At 40.8% G+C, this 14,415-nt stretch overlaps 2 protein-coding genes across 2 annotated transcripts in view; both read right to left on the bottom strand.

Moving 5' to 3' along the window:
• The window catches only part of LOC311134334 (ubiquitin carboxyl-terminal hydrolase 4-like), a gene marked incomplete at its 5' end in the record, with an annotated part of 40,034 nt that extends 30,131 nt beyond the window's left edge, over positions 1-9,903 (bottom strand). Inside the window, 5 exons of the mRNA XM_084167981.1 lie at positions 237-382; positions 508-634; positions 711-841; positions 1,041-1,168; positions 9,752-9,903. Of these exons, the coding sequence (XP_084024107.1) occupies positions 237-382; positions 508-634; positions 711-841; positions 1,041-1,168; positions 9,752-9,903 (684 nt within the window). The remainder of the gene's footprint in view (positions 1-236; positions 383-507; positions 635-710; positions 842-1,040; positions 1,169-9,751) is intronic.
• Positions 9,904-10,376: 473 nt separating this feature from the next.
• On the bottom strand, positions 10,377-14,204 carry LOC311133902 (ER membrane protein complex subunit 3). The gene is made up of 9 exons (XM_084167515.1): positions 14,079-14,204; positions 13,231-13,387; positions 13,038-13,095; positions 12,811-12,904; positions 12,507-12,611; positions 12,123-12,204; positions 11,912-11,991; positions 11,347-11,429; positions 10,377-11,237 (listed from the first exon to the last, which is right to left on the bottom strand). The coding sequence occupies exons 2-9, from the start codon at positions 13,383-13,385 to the stop codon at positions 11,109-11,111; spliced, it is 786 nt and encodes a 261-aa protein (XP_084023641.1). The 5' UTR covers positions 13,386-13,387; positions 14,079-14,204; the 3' UTR covers positions 10,377-11,108.
• Positions 14,205-14,415: the final 211 nt, after the last annotated feature.

Genomic DNA, 14,415 nt, shown 5'->3' with positions numbered 1-14,415 from the left:
TCAAGGTATTGCAATATTTGAATTTCAAAGTGCCAAATTCAAGTACTTTAAGCACCTCAATCGAACCCTGCTCAGGAGATTAAAAGTGATGACATCATTGCAGCTTCCCCTCAAAAAGATTCAAGTGTGCTGTGTGTCTAATGAAGAAAGTGCCAGTGGGCAAAGGGTCTAGCTCTAGCTGTGTGTGGCCTAGCAGTGAGTGAGTGGATGTGGGTGTTGGAGAGACAGTACTCTACCTGGCCCTGGAAGAGACCAGCATCCTGTACGGTGCTGTCTGGCTTGTTCAGCTGCTCGTACGTGTTGCTCATGTACTTGTTCCACAGTCGAGTCTCCTTCCCCGTTGGGATCTCAAATAGTGACCGCATCTCCCTCTCTATGGTGTCTTTGGACACGGCACACACAATATTTAGTTAATTAAAAGCCAGAAGTGGCTGAAGATGATACATATCTAGTTAGTTCACACGTCAGTTGGCTCTCTGGCTCACAGTACACTGTTCTCTCTCTCACCTATAGTGTCAGCTTTACTGAAATGACGTGTGACCACATTGTCCATGTTGTCATTCTCACACAAGTTGAGCTCCAACAGATAGACCTCCACTTTACAGTGCTTGACAAACATGCCGTGTTCAACCACCTACGGACAGAAAGAGCAAGGTTAACGAGAGAGACTAACGCAAATGGGTGAAAATATACATTTTTAATAGCATCACCTTTCTGGCGATGGGCCGCTGGCCCTCAAGGCAACCATACCAGCTGACAAATTTGTTCCACGCCTCAGTGGGCACAAGGACATAGTCCAGCTCATCTATAAGGTGCTCCTTCAGGATCTGGGTCTCATGGTCTAAGGAGAGATAGAGTCAAGGTAAGTTTATGACATCAAGTTTTTAGAGTGATCAAGTATTTGGAGTGCTTGTTTATAACTAGTTGTGCATTTACTAGAATTATGCTCACAGCAGAGACAAAAGAAAACACACATGGCCTACACATAGATTAAAACACAATGTGAAATGTTGTGGAAGTGAATATGATGCCTTCATTACATGAGAACAGGCCAGAGTTGTCAACAGGGCCGGGATAGAGACTGTGCTCTCCAACATTGTACATATCCCAGCTGTCAAATCCCACATATTTTTTCCACTGCTTGAACCACCGGCTATCAATCAGAAACCTGCAAAAAGAAGTGCCTTGTTAAGATACTGTATTGGGTAGAATGAGGATGATAACTTCCAGGTTAAAATGTACAGTTCCAGTCAAATGTTAGGACACACCTACTCATACAAGGGTTTTTCTTTATTTTGACAATTTTGTAAAATGTAGAATAATAGTGAAGACATCAAAACTATGTAATAACACATATGGAATCATGTAGTATCCAAAAAAGTGTTAAACAAATCCAAATATATTTTATATTTGAGATTCTTCAAATAGCCACCCTTTGCCTTGATGACAGCTTTGCACACTCTTGGCATTCTCTCAATCAGCTTCATGAGGTAGTCACCTGGAATGCATTTCAATCAACAGGTGTGCCTTCTTAAAGGTTAATTTGTGGAATTTCTTTCCTTCTTAATGCGTTTGAGCCAATCAGTTGTGTTGTGACAAGGTATACAGAAGATAGCCCTATTTGGTAAAAGACCAAGTCCATATTATGGCAAGAACAGCTCAAATAAGCAAAGAGAAACGACAGTCCATCATTACTTTAAGACATGAAGGTCAGTCAATACGGAAAATGTCAAGAACTTTGAAAGTTTCTTCAAGTGCAGTCGCAAAAAACATTAAGCGCTATGATGAAACTGGCTCTCATGAGGACCGCCACAGGAAAGGAAGACCCAGAGTTACCTCTGCTGCAGAGGATAAGTTCATTAGAGTTAACTGCACCTCAGATTGCAGCCCAAATAAATGCTTCACAGAGTTCAAGTAACAGAGACATCAACTGTTCTAGGCACAATTAACCAGCATGGCTACCACAGCATTCTGCAGCGATACACCATCCCATCTGGTTTGTGCTTAGTGGGAGTATCATTTGTTTTTCAACAGGACAATGACCCAACACACCTCCAAGCTGTGTAAGGGCAATTTGACCAAGAAGGAGAGTGATGGAGTGCTGCATCAGATGACCTGGCCTCCACACAATCACCCGATCTCAACCCAATTGAGATGGTTTGGGAAGAGTTGGACCGCAGAGTGAAGGTAAAGCAGCCAACAAGTGCTCAGCATATGTGGGAACTCCATCAAAACTGCTGGAATAGCATTCCAGGTGAAGCTGTTTGAGAGAATGCCAAGTGTGCAAAGCTGTCATCAAGGCAAAGGGTGGCTATTTGAAGAATCTCAAATATAAAATATATTTTGATTTGTTTAACACTTTTTTGGTTACTACATGATTCCATATGTGTTATTTCACAGTTTTGCTGTCTTCACTATTATTCTACAATGTAGAAAATAGTAAAAATAAAGAAAAACCCTTGAATGAGTAGGTGTGTCCAAACTTTTGACTGGTAGTGTATATCACACAAGGGTAAAACTAATGTTTTATATAAAACTTGCTTTGCATGCAGACAATTTGTGCCACTAGTTTCTAACTTATCTCTAACAATTGCTAGGTTTCCATCCAGTTGGCGACAGATTATCAAGTGAATATTCTAAAATCTGCATAAAAACAATATGCGCATTTTCACACCAGAGATGTTTCCATCAAATTGACTTGATGCAAATAAAAGGCTGTGCATGACGACGTAGTGCATATAAAAATACATTGAGGTTAAATTCCCATGTACCAAATTTTTATAAATACTACACACAAAAAAAAAAAAATTCAACAATTTCAAAGATTTTACTGAGTCACAGTTCATATAAGGAAATCAGTCAATTGAAATAAATAAATTAGGCCCTAAACTATGGATTTCACATGACTGGGAATACAGATACAGTGTATTCAGAATGTATTCAGACCCCCTTCACTTTTTCCACATTTTGTTACGCTACAGCCTTATTCTAAAATTTATTAAATTAGTTTCTCAAATCGACACACAATACCGCCAGAATGACAAAGCTAAAACAGGTTTAGACATTTTTGCAAAAAATAACTTATTCACGTAAGTATTCAGACCCTTTGCTATGAGACTCAATTGAGCTCCGGTGCATCCTGTTTCCATTGATCATCCTTGAGATGTTTCTACAACTTGATTGGACTCCACCTGTGGTATATTCAATTAATTGTGTAAAATGTAAAAAAAAAGAAATGTAATTGGACATGGCTCACACCTGTCTATATAAGGTCCCACAGTTGACAGTGCATCTCAGAACAAAAATCAAGCCATGAGGTCGAAGGAATTGTCTGTAGAGCTCCAAGACAGGATTGTGTCGAGGCACAGATCTGGGGAAGGGTACCAAAACATTTCTGTAGCATTGAAGGTCCAAGGACACAGCGGCCTCAATCATTCTAAAATGGAAGAAGTTTGGAACCACCTAGACTCTTCCTAGAGCTGGCCGCCTGGCCAATCTGAGCACTTGTGGGAGAAAGGCCTTGGTCAGGGAGGTGACCAAGAACCCAATGGTCACTCTGAAGGACAACCATCTCTGCAGCACTCCACCAATCAGGCCTTTATGGTAGAGTGGCCAGACGGAAGCAACTCCTCAGTAAAAGGCACATGACAGCCCGCTTGGAGTTTGCCAAAAGGCACCTAAAGGACTCTCAGACCATGAGAAACAAGATTCTCTGGTCTGATGAAACCAATATTTAACTCTTTGGCCTGAATGCCAAGCGTCACATCTGGAGGAAACAAAGCACCGCTCATCACCTGGCCAATACCATCCCTACGGTGAAGCATGGTGGTGGCAGCATCATGCTGTGGGGATGTTTTTCAGTGGCAGGGACATGGAGACTAGTCAGGATCGAGGGAAAGATTAACGGAGCAAAGTACAGAGAGATCCTTGATGAAAACCTGCTCCAGAGCACTCAGGACCTCAGACTGGGGCGAAGGTTCACCTTCCAGCAGGACAACGACCCTAAGCACACAGCCAAGACAACGCAGGAGTGGCTTCAGAACAAGTCTCTGAATGTCCTTGAGTGGCCCAGCCAGAGCCCGGACTTGAACCTGATCGAACATCTCTGGAGACCAGAAAATAGCTGTGCAGCGAAGCTCCCCGTCCAACCTGTCAGAGCTTGAGAGGATCTGCAGAGAAGAATGGGAGAAACTCGCAAAATACAGGTGAGCCAAGTTTGTAGCGTCCTACCCAAGAAGACTCAAGGCTGTAATCGCTGCCAATGGTGCTTCAACAAAGTACTGAGTAAAGGGTCTGAATACTTATGTAAATGTGATATTTCCGTTTATTTAATAAATGCGAGAGAAAAAAGTTACAACCTGTTTTTGCTTTGTCATTATGGGGTATTGAGTGTAGATTGATGAGGGGGGGGAAACGATTTAAATATATTTTAGAATAGGACTGTAAAGTAACAAAATGTGGAAAAAGTGAAGGGGTCTGAATACTTTGCGAATGCACTGTATGCATCGGTTGGTCACAGATACCATTTTAAAAAAAACGGGCCTCAGGATCTCGTCACAGTATTTCTGTGCATTGAAATTGCCATCGATAAAATGCAATTGTGTTTTTGTCTGCCCATACCATAACCCTACCGCCACCATGGGGCACTCTGTTCACAATGTTGACATCAGCAAACCGCTCGCCCACATGACGCCATACATGTGGTCTGCGGTTGTGAGGCCGGTTGGATGTACTGCCAAATTCTCTAAAACGACGTTGGTAGAGAATTAACATTAAATTCCCTGGCAACAGCTCTGGTGGACATTCCAATTGCACACTCCCTCAAAACTTGCCACATCTGTGGCATTGTGTTATTGTCCCCAGCACAAGGGGCACCTGTGTAATGATCATGCTGTTTAATCAGCTTCTTGATATGCCACACCTGTCAGGTGGATGGATTATCTTGGCAAATGAGAAACGCTCACTAACAGGGATGTAAACAAATTTGTGCACAACATGAGAGAAGCTTTTTGTATGTATAGAACATTTCTGGGATCTTTTATTTCAGCTTATGAAACCAAATATGTTTTGTTTAAATTTTTGTTCAGTGTAGTTAAATGGGTTTCCATTGCATTTTCAATTCTGATTGTTTTCTCACAAAAATTGTTGCTTTATACAGCGAGTATGCCCACTCTGGTATTGGCACGTGCACTCTAGCTAACAGCTCTATGTGCGCGCTGTTGGCTAGAGCGCACGTAGAGCCTACATGATGAGATTATTATCTGCAAAACAGCGAGATTTTTATTTTTCAAAGGCAGCCAAGCATCGTCACCAGAATAAGACCCTCAATATTTATTGGAAAGGAGCATCAAGCTCATCACCTTGCACTTTCACCACCCTGAAGTTTATCATAACTTATTTAATCTGTAGCCTAATAAACTGCATGCTTCCCCGAAGAGTCGTAGTAGGAGGACCACACGTCATCTCAAAGTTTACTTCGATATGATTGTTATTATATAAATATTTGTGCATGAAGAAAAAATAGTTTTCCACCAACATTTCTCGCATCGTTGAATTTACCGACACAAAAAGATCCCACCTTGTCTAGCGCATTTTGTTTTGTCGACATTTGGAAAGTTTACTGAAAAATGTTCTGTTTCCATCAGGCCCGTCATATGTACTTTACTTGCATAAAAAGGTTGAATGGAAACCTGGTTAGTGTTAGTATTCAACTGTCAACATATTATGCAACTCCAAAACAAACTGTCTTGTGCTCTCGGTCACATTCACATATAGTAACAGTGAGCTAGGATATCTTTAAATCGCATCTCAAGTAAGAATCCCTTCCACTGCATAAGCTTGTTAGCAGGATTTCACATGGTCCAAAGTTCAGGCAGGGGAAACTTTATTTCTAAAGAACTCTTATTAGAATTGATAACTTAGTGACTAAATTAGCTAGGTGTACTTCAAATAAGACACATGGTACTGCAACTAAAGCCTTTATAATGCCCATCTCAGCTGTGTTTAAAATGAGGTCAAGAGTCAACATACTAGGCTGCGTTTACAAAGGCAGACCAATTCTGATTTTTTTCCCCAATTATTGACAAAACATCAGATCTGATTGGTCAAAAAAACTATTAGTGGCAAAAGATCAGAATTGGGCTGCCGGTGTAAATGCAGCCATAGTCAGATACCTATCAGCTGGGCAGCTATGGGCTGCATTTAGCAGTATTTACATACACTAGCGTTGCTTTCAATTGTATTGGGTTGCACAAAAACATTCCATGGGAAGCCAGAAGTTAAATATAATTCCATTTCAATTTACTGTGCCAGTGGGCAGGACGGTTGGTCATTAGGATGGGGGAATTTGAGACAAAATATCGTATTAACAGATTTTTCAAACGTGGGTCTGTTGACCCTGCTTACCTCATGTCAAAATAAAAGTCCTGCACGTGCACCATATGTGGACAAAAAAGGAACAACTTGTGAGGGACTTATTTTGACATGAGGTAAGCAGAGGGAGTGGGTGTACAGAAAAACGTTTGGAAAGTCTGTTTAATAATACGATCCTTTACATATTTTGACTCAAATTCCCAACAGTCCTGCCCACCAGCACAGTAAGTTGAAATGGAGTTGTATTTAACTTCTGGCTTCCCACTGATTGTTTTTGTGCAACCCAATACAATTTAAACCAACGCTAGTGTATGTAAATACAGTGCCTTCAGAAAGTATTCATACACTTACACATTGTTGTGTTACAGCCTGAATTCAAAATGGATTAAAAATAATAATAATCCCGTTCTCACCCATCTACACACAATACCCCATAATCGAAGTTAAAACATGTTTTTAGAAATGTTTGCAATACAGAAATCTAATTTTACATTTAAATTTTTGTCATTTAGCAGACGCTCTTATCCAGAGCGACTTACAGTAGTGAGTTCATACATTTTCATACTTTTTTCGTATTGGTCCCCCGTGGGAATCAAACCCACAACCCTGGCGTTGCAAGCGCCATGCTCTACCAACTGAGCCACACGGAACCTAATTTACATTAGTATTCACTATGTAGAGTATTCATAAGTATTCAATACTTTGTTGAAGCAACTTTAGCGGCGATTACAGCTGTGAGTCTTTTGGGGTATCCAGTTCCAATGACAAAGCATTAGCTAGCATGTAAAATAGCTAGCTAGTTCACTTTAGTTCGCAGTCACTCATTATCGCATTGAACAGGGGCCTTTTGAATACACCTCGTTATGTCGTAACTAGTTAGCCGGCTAGCAAGCTAATGTGAACAGACAGGGCTAACTTGTGCAGCGCCTTGGAGCTTTGCACACCTGGCTTGTTCAATATTTGCCCATTATTCTTCTTAAACTTCTTCGAGCTCTGTCAAGTTGATTGTTGATCATTGCTAGACAGGCATTTTCAAGCCTTGCCATAGATTTAAGCTGATTTAAGTCAAAACTGTAACTAGGCCATTCAGGAACATTCAACGTCGTCTTGGTAAGCAACTCCAGTGTAGACTTGGCCTTGTGTTTTAGGTTATTGTCCTGCTGAAAGGTGAATTTGTCTCCCAGTGTCTGTTGAAAAGCAGACTGAATCAGGTTTTCCTCTAGGATTTTGCCTGTGCTTAGCTCTAATCTATTTATTTTTATCCTAAAAACACCCTTGTCCTTGCTAATGACAAGCATACCCATAACATAATACCCATAACATGATGCAGCCACCACCATGCTTGAAAATATGAACAGTGGTACTCAGTGATGTGTTTGCCCCAAACATAACGCTTTGTATTCAGGACAAAAAGTTAATTGCCACATCTTTTGCAGTATTACTTAAGCACCTTGTTACAAAACAGGATGCATTTTTTGGAATATGTTTAATTCTGTACAGGCTTCCTTCTTTTCACTCGGTCAATTAGGTTAGTATAGTTGAGTAATTACAATGTTGTTGAGCCATCCCCAGTTCTATCACAGCCATTAAAATCTGTAACTGTTTTAAAATCACCATTGGCCTCATGGTGAAATCCCTGAGCAGTTTCCTTCCTCTCAGGCAACTGAGTTAGGAAGGACGCTTGTATCTTTGTAGTGACTGGGTCTATTGTTACATTTACATTTTAGTCATTTAGCAGACGCTCTTATCCAGAGCGACTTACAGTTAGTGAGTGCATACATTTTCATACTGGCCCCCCGTGGGAAACGAACCCACAACCCTGGTGTTGCAAGCGCCATGCTCTACCAACTGAGCTACAGGGGACCACATGGGATACCTCATCCAAAGTGTAATTCATAACTTCACCATGCTCAAAGGGATATTCAATGTCTGCTTTTTTTTTTACCCATCTACCCATAGGTGCCCTTTGCGAGGCATTGGAAAACATCCCTGGTCTTTCTGGTTGAATCTGTGCTTGAAATTCACTACTCGATTGAGGGACCTTACAGATAATTGTATGTGTGGGGTACAGATATCGAGTAGTTATTCGAAAATCATGTTAACCGCAATTATTTAACACAAAATGAGTCCATGCATCTTATGCAATTTGTTAAGCACATTTTTATTCAAACTTACTTAGGCTTGCCATAACAAAGGGGTTGAATACTTTGACGCAAGACATTTCAGCTTTTAATTTTGTATTAATATTTTTAAAAATGTTCTACAAACTACATTTCACTTTGACATTATTGGGTATTGTGTGTAGATCAGTGGCACAAAATCTAAATTTAATCGATTTTAAAATCAGGCTGTAACACAACAAAATGTGGAAAAGGTAAAGGGGTGTGAATACTTTCTGAAGGCACTGCGTTGCTAAAAGCACCTACCCAGCTGACATTACCCTGTTTAGACAGACTGGGAGGCCAAAACAATCGAAATTGTCTGTAGCCTTGCCCCAAGAGTATATCAAACTTGCCATCGAGCCCAACTAAAATGATTGCTTACTTGAGTTAAATAAACATATTGTGAATTTAGCTATCTAGATGTATGTACCATAACAAACACAACGTTATGACCCGGCAGCCTGCTGTCTCAAGACAACTGGTTCAGAGATTTAGTGTTTAATAGTCACATGTACTGGTAGTGCCTGTCTGGTTAGCCTAACTCTACTGAGCCCACATTGGTTGGTTCCCTTCCCTTGCTGTTCAGTATGGATTTGGCTAGTTAAAGTTAAAACCTCGCAAAGATCTTGTCTGGAAACCTGTGGCCTTGGCAACTGAATATATGAGAGCGCCAGTCGCTGGGTGTTATCCAGTTCCAATGACAAAGCATTAGCTAGCTAGCTTCTAAAATAGGTAGCTGCGTAACATTTCTTCGCAGTCACTCGTTATCGCATTGAACAGGGGCCTTTTGACTACACCTCGTCATGTCGTAACTAGTTACCGGCCAGCAAGCTAATGTGAGTAGACAGGGTTAACTTGCGCAATGCCTTCGCTTGAATAGCTTGCTGGCTAGCTAACAGTAGTTATTAACTAACTACAACTAGATAGCTAGCTAGGTTGCACTAGTTCCAGTAACTATCGGGTGAGAAGTACCGTTAGCTTGTTAACGTTAGTCACGTCTACTCTGCCCCAACTAACTTCACAAATCAAACGATTTCCTGTTCAATGGGAACCGGTTTACCCGTCTCTGACAGGCCTAAGCTACTCGCTAGCTTGCTGGCTAACGTTACCTAGCTAGTTCCCATTAACTGAAAAGTAGCTCGCTGGCTAGCCTAGCTAACGTTACCGTAGCTAATGGCTAACTATCTGCTAAAGTTACATTCAAAACACTTCCTTACCACTCGTCGCTCTTTCGTAGAGTTGTTTTGAGAAGTGTTCCGATACACTGTTTTTGACTGTCGGTTGAAGGTGTCGGTATTTGAGCGGCTACAGACTCAGGATCGGAGTCTGCCGAGCTACCCGACTCGGGTCCGCCTCCCTCCGCCATCATGCAGTGAGTGAACCGGAGTCGTGAGCGCGCAGTAGAAGAACCGCGGATGCACGAGCAACACAATGTTGGTGAGACTTGCGGTTTCCGTGATCTGGGGGTCGTCACTAGTTACTACAGCCACAAATTCATTAACCCCCTCTATTTCTAAAATTCCATTCCTTTCTAAACCTAACCAATTTTGACTTTGTGGCTGTGTTATTTAGTAGAATCCGCAGAAAGTTGCTGGAGCTCGACGGTAGAGGGCTCCACTAAAGTAGCAGCAACTTCTACATTTTTTGTAACTAGATACAATTATTATCAACTTCGTAAACAAATACTTTGCTTCATATTTTCGTAGGTTAAACGTTCACAAGTCAGGTAGCTAAATGATGCCTTCTGTGTTTGCTGTCTTCAGAAAGGTGCCAAGCCATTGCCATGACAACTGGGTTCCTTGTGTCTCTTTGCAATTAAGAGGGAATAAAACTCCACAGCGATTTAGTCAAAACAGTCTTTATACAAAAACACAAGGGAAATGTTAAAAAATAAATTGGAGAAATAAATATTAAAAATAACACATTGCATAACACTATCACACACAGTTGTTTTCCAGCACTCAATGTCTAGATTTGCCTCATGTCAGCCATGACAAGAAGCTGCTGATGCTGCACACAAACTGAAAGAGGAATGATAAAAGATTAACTGGAATTTAATCATCAGCAATAACCATGTTTTGTTTTTGTTTTTTTACTTCAACAGCTAGTTGTCTTATGTTGCTAAGAGCCACCTATTACAAATGGGTTGAGTTACTAATAATATTACACTTTTTTCTTTTCTTCAATAAGCTCACAAATAACCAACAAGTATGACCAAACAAATGGCAGGTAGGTGGAATCAGACTACAAAGTCAAACATGATTCAAAGTGGTGACACAACACATTTTCATTCACCTTTAAAAAAAAATGTTTTTAACATTAACGTTTTTTTTTTGTAATGAGTTTTACATAGCTGAGGCTGAATCTTTCAAATAGTTTAAATTATTAACTGAACTCCGTACTATAATGTTCTGTTAATTAATCTACAATTAAATGTAAATGGACAATGATGGCACTGAAATGAATGTAGATATCGTTCTCTATGTCATTTCCTAGAGAAACTCCAAGTCAGCCACTTTAAGTAAAACTAAAATGTTGTCCAGCGGCAGGTTCCCTGCAGTAATGAACTGGCAATCAGAAGATACCCGTTGGTAACTCCTTACTGAACATTCCATCCAGATCCAGTTCCCTGCTCATGAGCTCCTCCTCAACATTCTCCAGCGCCCACTGGTGGTCAGTTAGCTCAAGTGCCTCCCATTCTGCCTAAAATGGGGAAATAAACAACTGTCTGTCAGATGATTCTGCTGGGACCTGTAGGAATTGAATTCACCATAGAGAGTAAGTCGATGTTATCAAGAGTAGACAACTCTACCTTGAACGCTTTGTTGGTGTCTGCAGGCATGGCCATGGCAGCACCACTCATCTGCTCCTGCATGATCCTGGACTGGTCTGCACCTGCATGGGTCACATTAAACCAGCATCAATACTATTGATACTTCATATCGCTTTGGCGTGACAAAACCAGGACTGTGAAGTATTGGAGGCCTGCCACTTCAACAAGCATTTTGCTACACCCGCTATAACATCTACTAAACACGTTTATGTGACAAATACAATTTGATTTGATTAGATTATGGAGTCATGTTCCAATTATAACCAGCCTTGCTGCTGACATGACACTGACTGGTTGCAGACTGGCCTATTATCAAATCAAGGCAAGACCGCTTGCCTACTAGAAGTCTAATTTCTCCAAATAATTTTGTTGTTTCCTCAAATCAGGTCAATGACCTTCTGTTTATTGCTTTTGATAACAAGTACTGCTGTAAGTTGGTTACAAACTATGATTCAATAATGTCACATCTAGTTTACAGAAACACATGCATCAATAACCTTTGCAGGAAAAACTAAACTGAATTATGAAGTTGGATGAAAATTACCATTATCTTGTCCTAAAATTAAGGAGTACATGCTTCGCAGCCCAAACACGTTCAGGAAATACCACGACGCTGAGCTCACCCTTAAAACAGAAATGAGGGTGAGGTTATAAATCATCAATGCTTACACTAGCAAAAGGACTCAGAGGCAGTATTACCATATTAACGTCACGGAACCCAGATAATGTAATAAGTATGTATTTCATCAACTAACCAGGAAGCATCAAGTGAGAGTAGCTCGATTCCTTGTTGCAACATGGGCTTGAAGCGCAGGGTGAGAGGAAAAGGAACCTTGGCTGTGAGGAACAAGAAAATAGTTATTGAGAACATTGTAAGTTTGGTCATTTATATAAAACCACAGTCTGTGCAAATGTTGAACAAACTGCTTATAGCAAAGAAACTAACTGGAAGCACTTAATTATATACTACTGCTATTTATCGGTTATTTCTATGTAATAACAATCTTACCATGCCATTTCTTAGTAAATACCTGGTCATTCCTGTACCATAAAATAAAGTTGATATCGAAGCTCTTTAGTGACAATCATCATCCAAACAACCCAGTCTCAGTGCAGTGAGCGAGGAGGATGTTACTTACTTGTGACAAACCCTGAGAAGGTCCAGTTAATCCAGCCTCCGATGAGGATCATGGGAAGCACATTGGTCACGTTGCCTTTCATCATGTCTGTCAGCATGCTGGGGTCTGGACAAAGAAACAGTTAATGTAGCTTTACAGAGTGCAATCCCAAACAAACTGAGTTGTAATTGGTGCACTATCAGAAGTAATATACTCCATATCATGTGTCAGGGTTTAATATAGAGATACACGGCCCAATACCTGCCTATCATGGTATGAGAATAGGATTATATGAGAAGGTATGATATGATTATCTTACGCTCACCTGTCATTGGGGAGGGAGGAACAACCTTTCTTTTGGTATTTTTGAAGAATCCATCTTCTTGATTATTGAAGTAAAACTTCCTCATCAAGAATGACTGAAGAAAAAGAGAGGTCTCAAAGTCTGAGCGCAACCAGTATACACTTTTTTTTTTTTTACGTAGCAGAGTCAAACAGTGCAAAGAAGCGAAGATGTGTGGCGTTTTATGGTCAATCCAACATTGATCTCACCTGTTTTGGAATGTACTTCCCATTCTCTCTGAGGATTCTGCTCCTGATGAGAACCTGGCTGAATATTGGAGAGGAATATGTCAAAACAAACTCAGGGTAAGACATTTCTACTTTAACCCTACATGCTCTCAAGCCCTTTTATAAACTGTCAATGCACCGTCCATCTAGGCCTACATGCTTCCAATACCCTTACCTGTCTGATACCTGCTCTAACGTCAGTTTCTTGTCACTCTGAAGCAGAATGGAGACATAATGTCGAATCACCCCAACAAGGAAAGTGATGAAGACAATGGGCAAAACCACCCAAAGTCTGATATTGGAATCCAGCAGAAGCTCCGGCTCAGCCATATCTAGCAAGGTGATAAGACAGAGAACAAGTGTATGAGCAGGTTTCATAGGAATAACTTCTGATATGACAAAATCTTGAATCTTGAACTAAGTTAATATCAGCACCATGTTTCCAGAGAACTGGGCCCAGTTTCCCAACGACGAACTTAGCCTTAAGATGCTTTTGGGAAACCGGGCCCTGGTGAATGCATTGCACAAGCAATTTGGCGTCTAACAAACTGGACTGTGCAGCAATTTACTCCTGTCTCCCAAGGTCGCTAACGTTAGCTAGCTAGCGAACATGAATCGCATCTTTTAGCTTACTAGCTGATTCACTGGCACCACCATGTTAGCTAGCTACTACGAGCTAACGTTAGCTAGCTACAGTAGTTAGATCAAATACCTGTCAGTAAGTTACTGTCAATTTGGGCGTATAGCAAGCTACTTGTGAATGCACAACTAGCCAGCTCACTATATAACTTATACTGTTAACTTGTACCATCTTGGCATTCTTGCCAATTGATAAAAACAGAGAATTACAGTACTTTAGCTAGCTAGAAGAGCTGCTGGAAAGAGCTGGCTGGTTAGCTATCTAGCTACTACTGACTGTTAGCTAGCCGAGAGAATGAGGTTGAAGGATGCTATAGCTAGCTAATAATACACGATTCAATTGGTTCGGAAACAAAACGCTGCAGTGTTTGATGTTTATCTTACCGAATGTAGCTATTCCGTTGGGCAAAATACCTGTGTCGTGGTTACAGACCTCAGGCGTTGCTATGCTAATTAAAGTACTGTCTATAGTCCAGACACAGTGGACGCGTCATAATACCCATAAAACCTAGCGGTAAAACCCGGAAATGGTTCCAATCGTTTTTCCACCATTCATTTTTCCGTAGAGGATTTTAGATCTACCTCATACAAGGCCTGTGTTTCGTGTAGGCTTACCCCGGCGTGACGTTTTGATAGCCGTGGAAATCTCTCTCGGAGAAGGTCACTTTTATAAATATATTCGCCTGTAATTACCCCCCCAAAATTAAACGCTAATTAACTG

The sequence above is a fragment of the Coregonus lavaretus genome (assembly GCF_964263955.1).
Source record: "Coregonus lavaretus genome assembly, chromosome: 8".
Taxonomy (NCBI): domain Eukaryota; kingdom Metazoa; phylum Chordata; class Actinopteri; order Salmoniformes; family Salmonidae; genus Coregonus; species Coregonus lavaretus.
This window is presented reverse-complemented; position numbering and strand designations above follow the sequence as displayed.